At 37.7% G+C, this 21,230-nt stretch overlaps 2 protein-coding genes across 3 annotated transcripts; one reads left to right on the top strand and one right to left on the bottom strand.

The window, feature by feature from the left end:
- Positions 1 to 3,028: 3,028 nt before the first annotated feature.
- On the bottom strand, positions 3,029 to 12,628 carry mrpl47.L (mitochondrial ribosomal protein L47 L homeolog). 2 transcript variants are annotated; one of them, XM_018263678.2, is made up of 7 exons: positions 12,236 to 12,628; positions 8,017 to 8,162; positions 6,479 to 6,539; positions 5,852 to 5,948; positions 4,271 to 4,401; positions 3,298 to 3,393; positions 3,029 to 3,181 (listed from the first exon to the last, which is right to left on the bottom strand). In XM_018263678.2, exons 1-7 carry the CDS (start codon positions 12,346 to 12,348, stop codon positions 3,070 to 3,072), a joined length of 756 nt encoding a protein of 251 aa, XP_018119167.1. In that variant the 5' UTR covers positions 12,349 to 12,628; the 3' UTR covers positions 3,029 to 3,069. The 2 variants fall into 2 exon arrangements, with proteins under 2 accessions (XP_018119167.1, XP_018119168.1); XM_018263679.2 differs by having other exon boundaries at positions 8,017 to 8,150.
- Positions 12,629 to 12,804: 176 nt separating this feature from the next.
- Positions 12,805 to 18,846, top strand: ndufb5.L (NADH:ubiquinone oxidoreductase subunit B5 L homeolog; the record flags this gene model as incomplete). Its single annotated transcript, NM_001086739.1, is given in 6 exon segments — positions 12,805 to 12,937; positions 13,967 to 14,052; positions 15,003 to 15,069; positions 16,700 to 16,761; positions 17,990 to 18,096; positions 18,642 to 18,846. Coding segments are annotated over 6 exon segments (561 nt in total). The 3' UTR covers positions 18,763 to 18,846.
- Positions 18,847 to 21,230: the final 2,384 nt, after the last annotated feature.

Raw genomic sequence — 21,230 nt, 5'->3', positions numbered from 1 at the left:
GCTCTGTGGTCTTGGTCTGAGCTGTGCCATATCAAGCAGGCATTGTAAGATTAATTTAGATTGCAATGTTGGTGAGGTCCTCATAACATGTTCAAACTCCTGGGCTGGGCAAGTAAACAGATGAAAATGTTCACCAGATATACAAAATACATATGCGTTCCAAATGATTGATAGCAGTGACTCCCTGCCATTTGACGAGTGAGTACCATAATGCCAAACCCCCCCCCCCCCCCAATCATTCTCAATATACTCCTTTTTGAAATCCTGGTTTGAAACAGTATATATACTGCTAAACGGTGTCTGTTGCAGGCTAGCAGTCCACAAATGGTTAACCCTTAACAAGGAACCTACTTCAGCTTCTAGCGACTTACTAGTAACTAGTCCTGTAGTTTAAAGGAAAGTGAAGTACCAATAAAATCACTTAAAGCAATACTGACACTTTCCTAGAAAAATCATAGGAACATGTCTTTATCAAGTAGTTGCTGCACCTGGAAAAGTTCAGAAAGCCCTTCAAAGCCGTCCCCTGCCCCAATAACCTGCTTTGATCCAACCCTGCTAAATGATCTTTTATGTTTGTGACGCTGGGCTGGGGGCAACGCAATCCTTCCATAGGCTAATTACGAATGAAAACAGGACATTAACCACTTCAATCAAACAAGGGAGGGCGTACTGCAGTTTAGTTGCTTAGTGACATCATTGCGGTTGATTTACAAAGATCCAGGAGAATTCTCACTAGAGGATGATTGTGTTGTAATGTAACCACTGGTTCAGGAGCACTGGTAATAAGAAAAATACAGAGGAGTAACCAATTTTCTGACAAGGCAAGGAGCACATTCTGTGTAATACTATGTTTAAAAAAAAAAAAAAAAAAGTATATATTTTTTAAATTGTTTGTTCTAGATACAGGTATGGGACCTGTTATCCAGAATGCTAAGGACCTGTGGTTTTCTGGATAAAGGATCTTTCTGTAATTTGGATCTTCGTAAACATTAAACGCATTAGGCTGGTTTTGCTTCCAATAAGGAGCAATGTACCTTAGTTACAGAGAAAAAGGAAATCATTGTTAAAAATGTGAATTATTTGGATAAAATGGGAGACAGCCTTTCCATAGATCGGAGCTTTCTGGATAATGGGTTTCCGGTTGATATCGGATTCCATAGTTATATTAAATTTTAGATACTTTTGCCATGTTATAGACTGGGCAATTCTTGGCAACCTTACATTTTTTCCACTGTTTTTGCCTTCTTCTGACAAAAAAAAAGCTACATTTTTATTCATGTTTATAACATCTTTCTCTTCATATTTCATTGGACTCTAGCAACCAGATAGCTGCTGAACAAAAAGCTAGATCATTTAAAAACTACAAATAATAAAATGAAAGTGCAAATTGCTTCAGAATATCACTCTTTACCTCATACTTGGTTAAAGGGATACTGTCATGGGAAAACATTTTTTTTCAAAATGAATCAGTTAATAGTGCTGCTCCAGCAGAATTCTGCACGGAAATCCAATTCTCAAAAGAGCAAACTGATTTTTTTATATTCAATTTTGAAATCTGACATGGGGCTAGACATTTTGTCAATTTCCCAGCTGCCCAAAGTCATGTGACTTGTGCTCTGATAAACTTCAATCACTCTTTACTTCTGTACTGCAAATTGCCTGGTAGATGGTAGAACAGCACTCAATAGTAAAAACCCATGTCCCACTGAGACACATTCAGTTACATTGAGAAGGAAAAACAGCAGCCTGCCAGAAAACATTTCTCTCCTAAAGTGCAGGCACATGACCAGGGGCAGCTGGGAAATTGACAAAATGTCTAGCCCCATGTCAGATTTCAAAATTGAATATAATATAAATCTGTTCTTTTGAGAATGGATTTCAGTGCAGAATTCTGCTGGAGCAGCACTATTAACTGATGCGTTTTGAAAAGTTTTTTCCCATGACAGTATCCCTTTAAATGTTATGTACACAATCTATTTAAAGGACAAGGAAAGGCAAAAAAATAAAATCCCATATCTCCAATATACTTTAATTAAAAAATGTGTACCGTTTTTATAAGAAACCTGACTGTATGCAGTGAAATTATCCCTTCATTTACTGCTGTGGATAGGAATTGTCAGATGGTCCCTAACTGCTGAGCAGGGAAACAATCATACTTATGAACAGCAGGGGGAGACCCCACCTTACTTATCTGCCATGCAGAATTCAAGCAGCTTTGTTTATGACGATCCCTAAGCAGCCCAGACCACACTGAGCATGTGCAGGGTCAGGCAAAGATGTTTAACAAAGTTACAAGATGACAGCCCCCCTGTGGCCAACTTTGAAAGCATAAATCATTTGATTAGGCTTTGTGGTGCAGTAAGTTCATGTTAATGTTTAGTATACAAAATACAGCATTTCTAGCCTTATTCTATTTTAGACATTCCTTGTCCTTTAAGGGTCAACAGAGCAAACTTTGTGGAACTGAATGTTGATTCTAATATCATTAGAAAGTGAACTGCTGACTCGATGTTAAAACACAAACTGAGCATTGGCTACCATATAATTTTTTGTACTAACAGTTCTACTTCCAGGTCAGTTTTCTGACCGTGATCCAGCCCAGAAAATGTGTTAAAAGAATGAGAACTGTTCTGATGCGGTTTTCTTTAGGAAAGGCAGCTGAAGTTTCTGATGTCTTTCTAAACAGAACAATATCAGAATAGTTTGTTCCTTCTTCTGGCATCTTCTACCGCGCTAGATCGTTTGATTACTAATATGAAAATCCCCCTCTTTTGTGATTTTTGTTAGCAGGAATCCATTATATAGGAGGGCTATCTTTATCTGTGCTCTGATAATGTAATTACATTGCAGGGACCAAGCCTATAGTGTAGCTTCAATGTTCCTGTTTAGCTCATGGCAAAAAGTATGTTCAGCACAAGCTCTATTAGTTGTATAAATAATTTTGGACAAAATACAGGTTCTTCCCCCCCCACAAAAAAATACATTTTAGAGGGGAAAAAATCATGTATGCTCAAATAAACACTGCATCTTTGAATACAAAGTTTTATTTTGGGTATATATGTTGCATAATTACTTTGATGTATTAGCTAGACGAGGGAACCTTCCTTCCAAGTCCAGCTGCTTCTGCTTTTCAGCTTTATTTCTTCTTGCTGCACTGCGCAATTTCTTTTCTAACTTCAACCTAAAAGAAATAAAATGTCATATAGTGGGTCCCTAAAATCCCATAAAAACTGTCAAATCATACCATTCAATAATGTATTCCTATTGTATTGTAAACCAGATAACCATTACACTTACCTAATGAAATGATTAACGTAGGGTAGTGAAAAGAAATTCTTTTTCTTGTAACCTCTGTTCATGAACCAAGGCATCGGCCACTCTTTGTAGTTGTACCTGTGATTATACGATACTATATTACCAACAATTACAATAATGTGCAAATCAAGAACAGCAGGATTTCATGTTTAATTAAAGAAGTCCATAGCACCATACAGTGGAAGACTTACTGAGACTTGAAAGAAACATAGGTATGGATAATACATGGTAAAGTTATGGAGAGCTGAATTTTTTCAAAGCCCGAATACTGAAATTGATTCTAGGCTGCCCCACTATATTGATGACCCATCATTAAAGCTGTGTATATATGACTGCAGTGTAAACTTGATACGAGTGCTTTGATTGCTAAAGATGCACTAGTATCATTCATTAGCAGGTGGATGTGTATTATACTGCACCAATACCAATTGCAGCCGTATTTGGCAACTTGTTTCATGAATATGTGGCTTATAAATAAAAAAGATGGGGACACTTGTCCTAGATAAAAGGACTATATAAGTGCTTATAGCAACCAACCGGGTCTTTGCTTGACTTGTAATAGACTGATCAAAATTGGTTGCTATCAGTTACTGCTTTAGGGCAATTTAGCACATATATTAGTAAAAGATCTACTAAATCCTAAAATCAGAACTACTATGCATGTACCTATTTACAGATCACATTGAAGAGCAGTTTCATTGTACAGAAATCGGTCTGTTATCCAGAATGCTTGGGACCTTGGGGTTTCCAGATCTTTCTGTATTTTGGATCACCATACAAATGATTTCAACATAAAATAAACTCAGTAGTATTGTTTGCCACAGCGCTGGATTCAAGCAGCTTAGTTTGGATCAAGTACAAGGTACTGTTATTTAGGTAACGTACTGTTTATTATTACAGAGAAAAGGCAAAACATTTTCAGAAATTCAGGCTGACGATACAGAAAGTTACCTACCATGTTGTTTCACCAAAGCAGTCTTTTCTCCAGTCTCCAGGTATTGGCTTTTCCTGACCAGTCTGTAACAACCTGAGGGAATCTTCTCTTTCAGTAATGACAGTATCTAATCTCCGCATTGCTTTTCCCACCTGCAGTAGTGAAGGAACATGAAATAAATAAATAGTGGTTGACAACATCTGTTCAGGACCCCCCTTATCACAGGGTAAGTTTGGAAATATATAAAAACATCATATTAACAGTTCACCTAATTGGCCTCATGCTGTGCTTTTGGGAATATCAAGAACAGCAGCAACCTTACACTGTCTTTTATTATAATTGGCCTTCAGGCTTGCCCCCCACCCCATCCAATGCTTTGGACACCCCTGGGGGCCAGCTCCACAGTGTGAAACCTCTGACAGCAAACATCGACCAAGGGTAAAAATAGAAGTATAAACAAACAGTAATTGTTTAATACTGAAAATACACAATACCAGAGTATGCAAGGCATCCATTCCTACAGATTATCTATACTGGGAGCATTCCTAACCCCACTGAACAATGTGGCTAGAATGCAAAGTGTACTTTTAGTAATCTTAGCCTAGCTATTTCTAGTTGCAATTGAGCTTGGTTAAAAAAAAAAAAAACTGGGCAAACAAGGGCCTCATTTTCCCAAATTGGCCTATCCAATTGTATGACTCCTGGCCAGTTATCAGGATCACATGGATAACCTTTGGTGTGGATTGGGTGGGCCTTTGATTTGGCCTAGCACACATAAACTAAGCAAATAAGCTTAAGACTGTGGGGCAAATTCCCTAAGCGGCGCAGATTCGCTAGCGACTGATTCGCCCATTTAGCAAAACACTTTGCCAGGTGTAAATTTGCCAGGACAACGCTAATTCCCTAAAATGCGAAGATGTGTCCAGGGCGCCGAACACTGGCAAAGTTGCTCTAGCGTTACATCAGCAAGCAAAGCGAAGTTGCGCTAGCGTTGGTTAATTTGCATACGACGGGAAATGAAAGTTGAATGGACGTATATGTTGCAGCAAATACATTACACAAGTCCGGGGATCCTTAATAAAATAAAATAGAGTTGATATATTGCCCTACACATGAGCCCACTGTATAGTTTATGTGCCATATGTTAGGAAATGTAGGGGGGAACCCGGGTAACCAAAAAAAATGTTTACAGTCTTTTGCAGGCTATCACTCTGAAAAAAGGGAAAAAAAAAGTAGTCTGCAGAATAAATATAATGTTATAGCTTGCACTATTGTGGCTAATCTATTGGCAATAAATTGCTCCGGTAGCTTTGCTTCTCCTTTAAATGCATAATTTACAAAACCCTGAAACACTGCAGGGAATTAATAGATCTGCCTCAACACCTTGCAGTTTTTCTTTTGGAAAGCATAGAAAGGATAAACACTGAAATTAAATTTTTCCTGAAAGAGTAACGCATCACTTGTGGCTAGGATAGCCAGTATTGATGCAACCCAAATCTGAACCCATTTGTCATTCAGCCTGCGCTCTTTCTCATCCACTGCTTTGGGACCTATGGAGAGTGGTCCATAGTGTGGAAATTTTAAATCTTATCACATTGGTACCTTGGAAAGACGCTCTGGACTTGGCATTGGTAATCTTTGCCGTTTAGATTCCTGTTCCAAAGTTAAAAGCATGTTTTTCTCTTTGAGCAATACATACCTAAAGAAAAGAGAATACAAGATTACATATGTTCAGCTTAGTTGAAAAGGAAAATATACCCCCCATTTTCACAAGTTCATTTAGATTTATTTATTTATTTAGCGTATTTTAAAAAGCTGCATAAACACAAAATGGAACAAGGTGAGGGAGAAGTTGTATTACACTGTGAGCCTAAGGAGTGGGGAGTACAAACACTGACTATCATGGTTTCCTATCAGTCGGTGGAATCATATTTGTCCATTTATTTCTGGAAGTCTGTACTGTGTTTATGCACCATTTTCTACATTAGCCTAACTGAATTTGCTTACGTTACAAAAGGGGGATATGTTTCCTTACAAACATTTTTGTCTCTCTTTGGAAAACCATCTCCAAGGATAACAGACCAGTCATATGTCTGTTTCTAAAAATATTCAGTTTTCACAGAATTAAATGTTAAAGCTCCCCCACACATGCAGCAATTTCACACATATCAAGTCTGCTCTTGGATAATGGGTAGGCTGTTATTAAAATCCACTGTGGGAGTTTCATACCAAAGTTTGTGCAAATCTTCATTGCTTTTTCCTCTTAGCTGTTTGGCGGTCCAAGCATCACCTGGAAATAGAAAACAAAATTGTTCTGCCTATTCTTGAAAGTGTAAGAGCTCATTTACCGCCAAAAGCAATGCACTAGATGCAAGCCAAATGCCATTTTTTTTTTACCAACAATGCAGTTTTAGTCGGAATTCCAGCATAATAGATGGCAAATAGAGTTTATTTTTTATGTGACACTGAGTGAGCTAATTGCCTTATTTCCAGTGTGGAATGGAAATTAAATTGTCTTTTTCCTCCTGCCACAATTGCTCTGAAGAACCAAATATGTCTGATCAGTTGTACTTTCAATTGTACCATTAACAGCAACTAATAGCAAAAAAAGATACTTTTAAAGCATACGCCATATTTTATTGGGATTAACGTAGCTATTTACCCATTCAATGTACAAAGGGGGGGGGGAAACGGATAGCATATCCCTTTAATATTATTAACCTACAAATTATGAAAGTAGCTGACAAGTTCCTTTTTGTCAGGGTACCAATTGAATCTAATTTTGAAACTTCGTGACCCAAAAACTAAAGATATCTGGTTAATAGTGAGTATTTATGTAATTGTGATTATCTATTTTATAAAGAAAGTTATTTATTAAGAATGTTCAGTGCTTTTAAAGTTATTTGCAACTCTTCTCCTGCTCTCCTCGCCCGTTCCGGCAACGGAATTTATAGTTTTCCGGCTGCCTCCGCCCCTTTTGTTACTTCACTGCGGGGCAGGCGCGTGGTTGGGTCGAGTTAATTTATCACTAACATATACATATAATTTAAAAACTATAGAGGATGTGTAATGAATGTATATTGCAAAGTTGTTTAGAATTGGGCCAAAATCTTTTTTGGGTTGCCATTCCCTTTAACAGGTGCAATTAGACCTCATAGGAATATGTTGCATTAAGACATGGGGAGTCTATATTGCTAGTCCAAACGTAGGCAGCTGAGTGTCAGGGACTTGCCCCAGTTCTCAATGCACTATAAAATCACCATTAAAAAAATTTCCCGATACTCAAAAAATATTAAATACATAAAAAATGTATTCAGTCAATGTCATAATAAAAAATACATACATACTGACCCCGTATGATCTACCCTATGCATTTTGCACCCTCCAGCACTCAATCATAGGTATTTCATAGTATCGGGACTTTTTTTTAATGGTGATCATAGGAAAATGACCAGGGTGTTTCATTGCATGTGTATACTGACTCGTAACCCTGCAGCTGCCAGAGATTTACACATCATAGGATAGTACCCTTACCCAGCATGCTATATAAGATTGGATAAATGAACAGACAGATTTATTCAAGTGCCTTGCTTTAAAAACAGCAGTTGTGGGACATCTACCTGTATCTGTGTTTATTCCCCAGTTTGGGCCTCAGCTGGAAGAAAGATATAGCTATTGCTAGAAAATTATCAGAAGAATATGCCAAAATCTTGCTTGCTTGGCTTCCCCTCCTTTATTTTGAAAATAAAAGTGTTAAAATTACTGACCAGATTTTACAGATTTTTCTCCCCAGTTCTTGGGATCATCAAAGAATTCATCAAGTCCATTACGTACTGAAGATGAGTGAAAAGATGTGCACTGCTGAAGCAACTGCCTTTCTGATGGGTCTCTTCCCAAGCCACTGAAAATTAAACTGTATATTTGTGTAAAATTTCACAAATGATCTGATAATGTTCAAGAAACAAGCATCATCATCATCATCAGAGATAAAGAAAGGTTGTTTAGCCTGTGGCTAAAACACAGGTAGGTACAGTTACCTTTCACCTTATCCTAACTTCCCCTCTCTGTGACCATGTTAAAAGCAGAAGGACAAAAAATAGTTCTGAAAGGAATAAGTGCATGTGACAAGCTCAGATTTGTGTAAAGCCTGAGGCAGCATGCGGCCAAGGTATATCCTAATTTTATAAGAAGCACTGGGGACATGCAGGGAATTTGATAGCTCTTTAAAGGGGTGGTATGCATTGTGTATGTAATTCTAATCAACTTTCCATTTGGTCTTTATTTTTTTAATTATTTGCCTTCTTTCCAGCTTTCAAATGGGGGTCACTGACCCCATTAAAAAAAACAAAATGCTCTGTAAGGCTACACATTTGTGGTTATCGATACTTTCTATTCAGACCCTCTCCTATTCATATTCCAGTCTCTTATGCAATTCAAGGCATGGTTGCTAGGATCATTTGGACCCTAGCAACCAGATTGCTATAATCGCAGACTGAAAAGCTGCTGGATAAAAAGCTAAAAAACTCAAAACCCACAAGTAATAAAAAATGAAAACCAATTGCAAATTGTCTCACTCTCTAGATCATACTAAAAGTTAATTTAAAGGTGAACCACCCATTTGAGGTAACTTTAGTATGCTGTAGAATGTCCATTTCCTTGCAGCTTTGCAATTGCAATATTTATATTTTATAGTTTTTGCATTATTTGCCTTGCTCTTTTGCCTCTTTCCAGCTTTCAAATGGGGGTCACTGGCATCTAAAATACAATAAGTGTATAGCCTTATGGAGCAACTGTAATTGCTACTTTTTATTACTCATCTTTCTATTTGGGCCCTCTCCTATTCATATTCCAGTCTTTCATTCAAAGCAACTGCTAGGATAATTTTGTTGCTAGCTACTAGATGAAAATGCAAACGGAAGAGCTGTTGAATAAAAAGTAAAATAACTTAAAAACCACAACTAATGAAAAACCAATTTTGTCTCAGAATATCACTCTCTACATCATACTAAAAGTTAATTCAAAGGTGAACAACCCCTTTAAATCTCCATAGGAGGCTCCCCATCAGGGTCTCCAGAACAGACTACAAAGTATTGAAAGTAATGGATAGCACACCCAATTGAAAAAAATTAATTTATTACAAAAAGGAAAAAATAACAAACAATACAAAAATCATATTTGGTGAGCCCAACGAATTTCGACCACAAGGGTCTTCCTCAGATTTTTTATTATTTGTGCCCCTGAGGAAGACCCTTATGGTCAAAACTCATTAAACTCACCAAATGTGATTTTTGTATTGTTTATTTTTTCCTTTTTGTAATAAATTAATTTTTTTCAATTGGGTGTGCTATCTATTACTTCCAATACTTTGTTTCACTTGAACCAACTGGGCTGTTGAACTACACCAACTCAGTTGGGACAAATGAAAGGGCGATAGTAGATGGTGCAATTAGGGTTAATACATTTTATGGAACAAAATACCAGCCTTCCTATATTTATTAGTTTTTTTCCTATTAAAGGAGGAAGGAAAGCTACAGAGGCATTTTATTGATAAAAAATTAGCTGCAATAGTGCAAGCTAGAATGCTATATTTATTCTGTAGAATGTTTTACCATACCAGAGTAAAAAGCTCTAGAAGCTCTGTTTGTTTAGGATAGCAGCTGCAGTATTAGCTTGGTGTGACATCACTTCCTGCCTGAGTCTCTCCCTGCTCACTTATAGCTCTGGGCTCAGATTACAGCAGAGAAGGGGGGGAGGAGCAAACTGGGCATGCTCACGCCCAGGGCAAGGATGTTTAAGCTGAAGGCAGGAAGTCTGATACAGAAGCCCATGTGTACACAATAGAAGCAAAGAAATGCTGTGTTTCTTTTGACAGAAGACTCGAAGCAGCACTACTTTGAGTGTTTACTGGTATATTTAGGTGGACCTTTCTGATAAGGCTTACTTAGTTTTAACCTTTATTTCTCCTTTTATAAACATTGGGATCAAGCAACATTTTTGCAGGCTAAGCTGGTTATACACTGCAACCAGAGGTGCAATACCAGACATTTAATCAGCTCAGCGTGCAGGAAATATAATGCCCGTAATTGGCTTTCACGTATATGAATGCTAATTACCTGAGCAGAGTGTTCAGCGACAATACTAAACAAGCATCACACTCTGAAAAACATTACTGAAAAGTATTACTTCCTATTTATTGATTATCAACACATATTAGCCAAAAACAGAGTGGAAAATCCACGTAGAGAAACAAATTCCACAACAAAGTCCACAACAGCTTACAGTACAGGTATGGGATCCGTTATCCTGAAACCCATTATTCAGAAAGCTCTGAATTACAGGAAGGCTATTTCCCACAGACTCTATTTTATTCAGATTATTTAAAAAAAATTATGATAATCAAAAAATGGATAGCACACCCAATTCAACAAAAATAAATTACAAAGAAAAAAAAATAATAATAATAATAATAATAAATATATATATATATATATATATATATAAATATATATATATAAAAAATTGTATAAAGGACCAGCACTCCGTTTTCCAAAAAAGTTCAATGAAAATTTATTCAAAACTCACAAAACTTTATTCAAAACTCACAGACACTGTGAGTTTTGAATAAATCATTGAACTTTTTTGGAAAACGGAGTGCTGGTCCTTTCTACAATTTTTTATATACTTAAACTTGACCAAGCACCCGGCAAAAAACTACATGTGAAGGAGTGCGGGTATCATCCACGATTTTGTTATCTATATATATATATATATATATATATATATATATAGATATATATATATATATAGATATATATATATATATAGATATATATATATATAGATATATATATATATATATAGATATATATATATATATATAAAAATCACAAAATAATACTTATTTCGACCTTAAGAAGGAAATTCCCTGGGCGCAAAAACCCTCCCCCCTCCCCTGTGTTGCCCCCCCTCCCTCCTCCCCCTGGCCTACCTGTCCCCCCGGGCAAATCCCCCTAACTTGTTACTCACCCCTCTGCGCAGGTCCTGTCCACGGAGTTCACAGGCGCCATCTTCTCCCAAGCGATCTTCCTGCTTTGACCGGCGTTTTTGGCGCATATGCAGTAGGAGCATTTACCGGTACGGATCTACTGCAAAGTCACAAAGTCACATTCGGCGCATGCGCACTAGATCCGTACCGGTAAATGCTCCTACTGCGCATGTGCCAGAAGATGCTGATTAATCCAGGAAGAAGACCGCCTGGGAGAAGATGGCGCCTGTGAACTCCGTGGACAGGACCTGCGCAGAGAGGTGAGTAACAAGTTAGGGGCATTTGCCGGGGGGGACAAGTAGGCCAGGGTGGAGGAGGGAGGGGCAACACAGCAGAGGGGGGAGGGATTTTTGCACCCAGGGGGTTTCCTTCTCCTTTAAGGGTCTTCCTCAGGGGGACAAATGATAAAGAAATCATTCAGAATTTGTGCCCCTAAGGAAGACCCTTAAGGTCAAAACTTGTTGGGCTCACTAAATATTGTTTTGTGATTTTTTTATATATTTTCTTTTTTTTTGTAATAAATGTATTGTTCTTTAATTGGGTGTGCTATCCATTTCTGATTATCTTTAGTTATTTCTGGAGACCCTTATGGGGAGCCTCCTATGGATCAGCACCCTGTATTCTCTATCTATTCTATTTAAAAAAAAAAAAAAGATCTTTATATAAAAAACGGTATCTTGTACTTTATCCAAACTATGATATAATGAAGGCAATGTTGGTAGCAAAACAATCCTGTTTGGGTTATATAAAGTCTAAATGATTTTCAGTAGACATAAGTATGGACATCCAGAAAAATGCAGGGCCAGAGCATTCTGGATAACAGGTCCCCCCTGCCTGTACTTTCATTTTATTCCCATCCCAGCCAATGCCCTTAATAATCTGCCAGGCAGCGTTTAGGCATATTGTGCTTAACACTTTCACACAGTTCCAAATGCTCTTACCTGCTGTATCCACACAGAGTCCTGCCCGCTGGTCGCCTTAACCACTGCACCCCTTGCCCTGCCCAAAGGTGCTTGCACCCAGACAGCACCCGACCTACTGTGGACGCAGCCATATTGGAAATGGAATAATGCCTACCCACAATGCTCCACTGTCTGACGCAAGCCGGAAGTTTTTGAGCCGCTCTAAAACATGAGTGAGGGGAAATTAAGTAATATCTCCGCAGTGGCTGAATAGTTTATCAAATGTCTCATACGTGTAACGTGTTCAGTATCTGCGACAGGGATAAGTGCACAGGCTACCATAAAAAAAATTGTTGCATTCAGCTATAACTCATTGACTCCCGCAGCCGCGTTTATACCCAAAAAACAATGAGGCACTTGTAGTTCAGCATTAAAGAGCCTCCCTTATAAATCCCTAGCCTAATTAGTCTGTATTTTAGTGAGGGTAACAGTAGGTACATATAGTGGACAACTAGGCAACATAAGCTTTACGTAAAACGCGAAAGGGAGGGCATTGCCCATACTAAAGGTGTCGGAGGTAGCAGCATCCAGTTGTACAATTACCCACAATCCCCTTAGCTAATATGGCGGGGATGAGCCTGCTAAGCTCGGCAGTGGCTGCTGCAAGGCGCTTGCCCTTCACTAACCGCGGGTTGTTTGCTGGATGCGTTCTCAGGAAGAGTCTACCGCAGCCGGGGAATGGTAAGCACCGCAGTTGGGCTCGTGGGTACGCTAAAATCCGGGATCTAGGGTAGTTCAGGGTCACCTTCATTAGAAGGGACACACAGACTAATGGCAGCGAAGTAGGTCCTGATTTACAAGGACACTAGCCTTCCCTCCCGCCTGTCATTGACATATACATTGTATATAATCTGAGTCAGGCGCATTCCCTGCTCAGGATCTTTTCGCATCTTTAATCACCATTGAGCTGCCTACGAGGTTATATGGCGATACTTGGTGTGAGCAAAACTCCAGTAACCCAATATCCACGCGTTTAGTGTTCGTATGTCATGCAATGGCTGATTCTAAGCAAGTTTTCAATTGGCCTTCATTTTTTTTTAAATAGTTTTTGAGATATTTGCCTTATTCTGACTCATTAATGTTTTCAAATGGGGATGGCTGTCTAAAATAAATAAAAAAAATGCTCTGTAAGGCTACACATGTATGGTTATTGCTACTTTTTATTACTCATCTCTTTGTTCAAGCTATTTACTATAAATGTCTCTTATTCAAATCAATTCATGGTAGGTAGGGAATTTTGGGCCCTAGCAACTAGATTGCTGAAATTGCAAACTGCAGAGCTGTTGGATAAAAAGCGGAATAACTAAAAAAAAAAAATATAAATAATATGCAATTGCAAATTTTCTCAGAATATCACTCTCTACATCATACTAAATGTTAATTTAAAGGCGAACAGCCCCTTTAACCCCACAATAGAACTTGGTGAGAACCAGTGGAGCAGGGGCGTCCATCCTAAACTTCATTTCATACATCTACTGTCATCACATGATCTGCCACTGCTACTCTGAAACAGAATCTTAAAGGGCATCTGAGTGTATAGGGTTTACTACTATAGGGCCAAACTATCCACTCTGTGATATTTCTTTACTTCTTACGTTATTGGTTATTGGTGGTTTTGTGTGTTTGTATTCTCCCGTTTATTGTACAATGCTGCAGAATATGTTGGCATTTATAAATCATAAGAATAATGTAGAAATGTTTTCTTTCCAGTGTCTGTGCGATTTGGCAGCCATGGAAAAAGACTGTTTGTAATGCAGCCTTCCCATTTCTATGACAGGAGATTTCTGCGTCTGCTGGTAAGAAATATATCCATTGCTAAGAAATCGGTTGTTGTGGTTTTTTTTGCATTTCTTTAGGGTTGAGGGCTATGAACAAATGACAGAACTGTGGTGTTGCATTTTATTGGATAGAAAACATCTAAAGTCCAGGGGCGGATTATTGCACACTTTACCCTAGGGGTCCAGTGTGATCAGGGGCCCATTTAGCTTTTTTTCAATTGTTATTTCTATTTTCTTTTAATATTTATTTATATTTGCGTTGCTGGATCTGGTCCAGAGCACCTGCTGGGAGAAGAAGGCAGGTGCCGAAACCCAATGTAGAGAGCTCGGGTGCATGTGTGCCTGGATCTGCACGCATCTGAACCCAACAGTAGCTTAGAAGGGGGGCCTGTGAGGATGTAGCCTTGGGGCTCCACATGTCAATAAGTCAATTATTGTCCCTGTATAAAAGTGAGCATGCTAAAATTGTGTATGTAATTCAGCAAGCTGTGCTAACATGTTATGGCTATAGGTAATGCTGTTGCTTTGTACATGTGTGATAATATGCAAATACTTTTTCATTTAGCTACAATAGTCCGTTTGCATTGTGGCAAAGGTGTATGTGTCTCTGAACATGAGTGGTTGTGTTTATCATATTGGTTCTTTTCTCTTAAGTGGAAGTGTTAGTTTTAGTTGGGTATAAAATGCATGTGTTTTAATGTATATTTATTACTGCTGCTAAACATCAGTCCCAGTGTTGGTAAAATCGTCATCCACGGGGTCCTTGAAGAATACAAGGACTAGTAAAGGTATTTTGCATCCTCTTATATCCAGGAATTGTTTGAATTACTTTTATTAGTTGCCCTTTAAGGTTCCTTTAATATGTATATTTGGCAACCATATAAGAATAACCTAACTTTGGATTGTTTGGTTTTACTCAGATTTGCATTATTCTTAACTGTGGGTTTGTTTTTTTTTTCTTCCTACAGAAATTCTATATTTTGTTAACTGCAGTACCTGCAGCTGCATTTATAACTTTTGTCAACATTTTCATTGGTGAGTATCAAAGCACAAAGTATTAATATGAGGATGATTTGAAGTGTTGCCTGCAAATATCTGTCAATCAGGGAGAATGAAGATGCCCACAAGCCCCAATACTGCACACCTCCAACTGATTGTTTTTTCCGAGTCACACTGTCACTGGTCCAATTGCACCCTGTTGGATACTATGTTATGCCTTCTAACATAGAAACATAGTAAGTTAGGTTGAAAAATGACACACATCCATCAGGTTCAACCAAGGGCTGCCAATGTCATCTCTCCCAGCCTTTCTTAAAGGACCACATATTTCCTGAATTAACTCGAAATTCTATAACTTACTCTGGTGAAGTGGTTCCTTCTCTGCGTGGCTGCCCCGCCTCTGGGAGGGGATGGCCTTAGGCTCATATTTGGCTACAATGCCTATTTTTTCCCACACTACTGCAAGCCCAGCTTCAAGATCAGTAAGGGTGAGATATGAGAAACAGGCAATTATACTACATAGTTGTGTACAGACCTCTACAAACTGAAAGTCAATTTAAAAGTAAATTCAAATGAGTGCATTTTAAAGGGCAAGTCGACCGCAAAATAAAAAGTTGCCTGATCAAAGAAAACAGAATTATAAGCAACGCTAAGTAAGTTATTTGTAAAAACAATTGCTATTGAGAGCAGCATTTGGTTGTTACTTTTTAAGAAATGTTACAAAAGTCTTAGTTTCCCCAGGAAAGACAGGTCTGTTAATCAGTTGCCTTGTCATTACATTGTACATTGTATCAAAAGTCTGAGCTGGCAGTATAGAGAATAAAAAAGGCACACACACAGCTGTCACTAGCAATATAAATAACTTAAAAACCATAGAAAATGGGTATATATATTGGAAAGTTGCTTAGAATTATGTTTAGGCTAATTCTATTTTGGGGGTTGACTTGCCCTTTAAGTGTGTACTGTTTGGCTTACTACCTGAGTCTCTTAAAGACGTCCCCAGTAGCATAGTAGCATCATGCAGCCCCAGCTTTGACGCTGCTGAGATCAAACTTGTCACTGCCTGTGCTCTATACTTGTTTATTATGGCTTGTGTTGCACAGAAAAGACTGTATAACCAGCAATCTATTTGCTTTCTGCAGCATCTTGGGTGGGGCTGCTTGATGCACCTGGAGGACACTAAAGGCTAGATAGCATATGAGATCAGTTATGTGAAAACCTATTATCCAGAACGCTCAGAATTACAGGAAGGACATCTTCCATAGACTCCATTTTACTCAAATCACATTTTTAAAAATGATTTCCTTTTTTTTTTCTCTGTAAAAATGAAACCGTAGCTTGTACTTGATTGTAACTAAGGCATAATTATTCCTTATTGGATGCAAATCAACTATTTTTAGTAGACTTAAGGCATAAAGAACCAATTTACGTAAAAACCCAGGTCCCGACAATTTTATCCAGAAAGGCAATGATACCAATTACCAACTAATATAACAATAATATACCAACCAAATAAGTGATTTTCCTCCAGACATTAACACTGTACAAAAGGCAAAGTTTTTTTCATCTTAATACATTTGCTGTTATATAAATAGTCAAGAGCATTTTACTGTTTTCATCTTTGTTCTGTCTGTCTTTTATAATATGCTAAATAATATTTTATTAGGTGAAGCAGAGCTAGCAGAAATTCCAGAAGGTTATGTTCCAGAGCATTGGGAATATTACAAGGTACAGCTTTCTACACACATTTAAAACTATTGCTACACATTCAGAGAGCATAAAATATTCCATGCTCCTTAAAGATTGTTTACCTTTGAGTTAACTTTTAGTATGATGATGAATGATATTCTGAGACAATGTGCAGTTGGCTTTCAATTTTTTTATTTGTGGTTGTTCAGCTTTTTATACAGCAGCTCTCCACTTTGCAATTTCAGTAGTTGGGTTGCTAGGGTCCAACTTACCTTGGAAACCATGCATTGATTTGAATAAGAAACTGGAATATGAATAGCAGAGGCCCTGAATAAAACAATGAGTAATACAAAGTAGCAATAACAATACATTAGTAGCCGTACAGAGCATTGGTTTTTTCGATGGGGTCAGTGACTCCCATTTGAAAGCTGGAAATGGTTAGAAGAAAAAGGCAAATAATTATACTTTATTAAAAAAAAAAAAAAAAATATATATATATATATATATATATATATATATATATATATATATATATATATATATATATATATATATATATATATATATATATATATATATATATTATATTATATTATATAATATATATATATAACCAATTAAAAAGTTTGCTTAGAATTGGCCATTCTATAACATACTCAGGGGCCGATTCACTAACTTCGAGTAAAGGATTCAAAGTAAAAAAACTTCGAATTTCGAAGTGTTTTTTGGGCTACTTCGACCATCGAATGGGCTACTTCGACCTTCGACTACGACTTTAAATCGAAGGATTCGAACTAAAAATCGTTCGACTATTCGATAGTCGAAGTACTGTCTCTTTAAGAAAAAACTTCGACCCCCTAGTTCGCCATCTAAAACCTACCGAACTCAATGTTAGTCTATGGGGAAGGTCCCCATAGGCTTGCCTAAGTTTTTTTTGGTCGAAGGATAATCCTTCGATCGTTGGATTAAAATCCTTCGAATCGTTCGATTCGAAGGATTTAATCGTTCGATCGAAGGATTATTCCTTCGATCGAACTATTTGCGCTAAAATCCTTCGACTTCGATGTCGAAGGATTTAAATTCCCAGTCGAATATCGAGGGTTAATTAACCCTCGATATTCGACCCTTGGTGAATCGACCCCTCAATGTTAACTTAAAGGTGAACCACCCCTTTAATTCTCCATTTTACTCTTATTTAATCAAAAGATGGGATTTTATGGTTTTATATTTGTCTTTAATCTATGTTGTAAATTTGCTTTTTTCTTAGCATCCAATCACTCGGTGGCTTTGTCGCAACGTGTTTGACTCCCCTGAAAAGGAATATGAAAAAATGATGGCATTGATCGACATGGAAGCAGAAAAAGCTGACTTCCGGTACAGAGTTCCACATACATCTATAGTTCACAATGTTCTTTATAGTTAACACCAAAATCCTTTGTAGATTTGTTTGTAACAACACCTTTTCAGAAATGAAATAAAAATCTATATAGTGTTTATCTGCATTTTTACTGGTGCAGAAACATGTTGCTGAATAAGACCAGTTTCTCTTACCTAGCGGTGGTGCTGTTGCTTTACCAGCACCCACTACCAAGCAGTTTATATACCCTGGTACAGCATTACACCCCAAATCTATACTTTTATTGGGTTCTGTATAGGGTCCTGGCCTTGTATCTGTGTGGGTGCAGAATCACATGGCTTCACAAGACAAACATTTCACAATTTTGCCACAAAAAAATTGATTAATATCTTTTCTTTCTGAATTAAAACAAGGGTCCTCTCATATCTGGATAAAACAAGTAACTGGGTGTATCGTCCATTGATTATCTTATCTGATGTAATGTTATTTAATAAAGTTTGAATGCATGTATGCTACTGTTTCCATTAAAAGTAGAATGATTTGACTGTCCTCCTTCCTATAGACTGAAAAAATTGGAAGCTCGTCGCCTGATGAGAGAGAGAGGAGATGGCCCATGGTATCATTATGAAACCTCAGATAAAAACCTAATTGATTATGGACACAAGGCAACACCTGATGAATAAGTGATGTGCTACATGTTATATCCACTATAAGTTATGCCTGTACATGTGGGTTCTGTTTCAAATAAAAAAAGTTTATTAAACAAAGTTTTCAGTGCTTTTCACATTTTGATTATGCAGAAGCTCAATTTATTTAAGGCATCCCAAATGATTTACTGGAGCTGAGCATTAGTCAGGGCACACACAGAGTATCAGAAATATTCTACATATATTTTTGTATTTTTTTTTTTTTTTTATTTGCATGTATTTTTTTTTATTGGTAATTAAGAGTAGACCTCTCTGAATGAACCTGCTATAGCATTATGAAATTTGTCCAAAAAAAGGGCCATTGATTAAATTATATTGAACCTAACAAATATTAAGATTAGTTTTGCACATGCAATTGACTTTGCATTAAAGGCACAAGTGAGGTAATTGTGGAGGCTATAAGGGGGGCTTTAGCAGAAGCAGACAAGATCCATGATTGCCCAAGAGGAACTACTTTTATTAACCTATATTAAAAACACAGTGGTATTTAACTAGCATCGAATACTACCTAAACGTTGTAAAAGCATTTTTCCCAGATAAAAAAAAACGATTAGTAAAAGAGTATGTGTCATAGGTTGTGGCCTCTGCAAACAGCCAGAGGAGGCAGTATTGTTCTGTTAATGTTAAAATTATATTAGAGTTGACCTGGTATACGGATGTAAGATTGCTCTCTAACTAAAGAGCTCTGTCCTACTACAGAGGTGATCAAATCCTTTAAAGGACATGTAACCCCCCCTCCACAAAAATCGAATAAGTGAACAGTCTCTTTGAAATCTTTAACTGCCACTCTGGTTGTTAACAGTAAGGCTGCAGCATCCTTTAATCACTTAGAAATACTCCTCCTCTAACCCACTCGGCCCCCTCCCTCATGAATTTGCTTTGGCTGTTGATTTATGAGCATGCTCAGTTCTTCTCAGCTCAGATTACTAAACCACCCTCCAGGCTAAGAGCCAGTGAAGAGAGAGCATTGCTGGTTCCCATAGAAACTATAGCTGTCTAATCCTATTTTTTTCTCCTAACCACCTCTCCTGAGTTCAGTTTAACCATTACAGTGCTCAACCCCAGCAGAACTCTTTATCAAAGTATGTTGTGCCTGTGTAAACCTGCATTCTGCATTGCATGAACTTTACAGCATACTTGTCTCGATTCTACTGATGATGTGTCAGAGGGAAAAGGGCCACCGGGTGAAAGCTGCTATTTCTTTTAGAAAGATGTGATGGCGCTGGCAAATGGAGGGGGTATATGCAGTACAAACAATCTGGCTTGGGTGGGGAGGATATGCCCAATTTATATACATTGTAGGAACATGTAGGCTTTACATGTCCTTTAAGTCCTAAGTAAAGTGTTTGTGAGACTTGCAACTATTGTAAATAAATAAGGCATGTCCTATGTGTTTCATAGTTGCACTTCCCCTCTTTTAAAAAAAATTAAAATTTTATGGATCTCTGGATACATGGCAGCATCCCATCCACAAAAATAAAGAAAAAAGAGACCATATATTCATTGTACCAAACCAATATTTATTTGTAAAGTTCCTGACGCCCCCTCAAAAAAACAAATTTTTTTGGTTTGTAAATTGGTACAATTTATGTTTAGCGGTGGTGCAGCCTGCAGCAGAAGACTATTTTCTGGGACACTTATTCATTGTAAAGTACAGCTGTCCGAGTTATGACCATTCAGCTGTTGTTGAAACTTCCAACACCCACTGAGGTTAGGGTAAAGCTGGACATACATGCAAAGATCTGATCGTACGAATCGAGGATTTGTACGATTTTCAGACTTTGTGGAGAGTGCCGTCATTTTTCGTCCAGCGGAGATCAGTTGTTTAGTCGATCGGACAGGTTAAAAGTTTTGTCGGCTGCCGATAATTTCTCTGCGTGTATTGCCGATCATACGATTTTCAGTGGGAGACTGTCACGAGCTTTGGTCGGACATAACTTTAGTACGATTGCTGTCAGGGGCAGAACGTCGGCTGAGCTGTTCTTTTTCTACTTTATTTGATCAGAATGGTTAGTGGCAGGTCAGGAGATGGGGAAGTTCGATGATTCGTACAATGGGATCTTTGCGGTATTGTTGATTTACTTGTGCCACTGGTACCTTCACTTAGACACTATTTGTAATTTCTTTGCAGAGGAGCAATTAGGGTTGCTACCTTTTCTGGAAAATAATACCGGCCTTCCTATATATTTATCTTTATCCCTATTAATAATATTGGGATCAACCCTAGATAGCAAAGTTAAAAGGGCTGGTTTCACTGAAGCCTTTGGAGCATTTATCAAGGACGTTTGCAGCTTGTTTGTTGTGCTGCTAGGTATCACCACATAATCCGCCAAGCTGTGACAGAATGCAGAAAATGTTAAATATTAAGGAGTTATGGGAAAGGTTGATATTTTATAAAACATACTATGAAAAAACTAGGTAGTGCAAGTTTCCAATAAGAAACT

Source organism: Xenopus laevis, chromosome 5L (genome assembly GCF_017654675.1).
Source record: "Xenopus laevis strain J_2021 chromosome 5L, Xenopus_laevis_v10.1, whole genome shotgun sequence".
NCBI classification, from domain to species: domain Eukaryota; kingdom Metazoa; phylum Chordata; class Amphibia; order Anura; family Pipidae; genus Xenopus; species Xenopus laevis.
The sequence above is the reverse complement of the archived record's forward strand: the minus strand, read 5'-3'. Positions and strand labels throughout refer to the sequence as shown.

What these genes read in the sequence shown, in the direction of transcription:
- mrpl47.L (XM_018263678.2), bottom strand. Translation starts at nt 12,348, where the DNA reads ATGGCTGCGTCCACAGTAGGTCGGGTGCTGTCTGGGTGCAAGCACCTT. An exon ending in ACTCTGTGTGGATACAGCAG is followed by an intron (nt 8,163 to 12,235) that starts GTAAGAGCATTT and finishes ACAAATATACAG; the next exon opens with TTTAATTTTCAGTGGCTTGG. An exon ending in AGAAAAATCTGTAAAATCTG is followed by an intron (nt 6,540 to 8,016) that starts GTCAGTAATTTT and finishes TTCTATTTCCAG; the next exon opens with GTGATGCTTGGACCGCCAAA.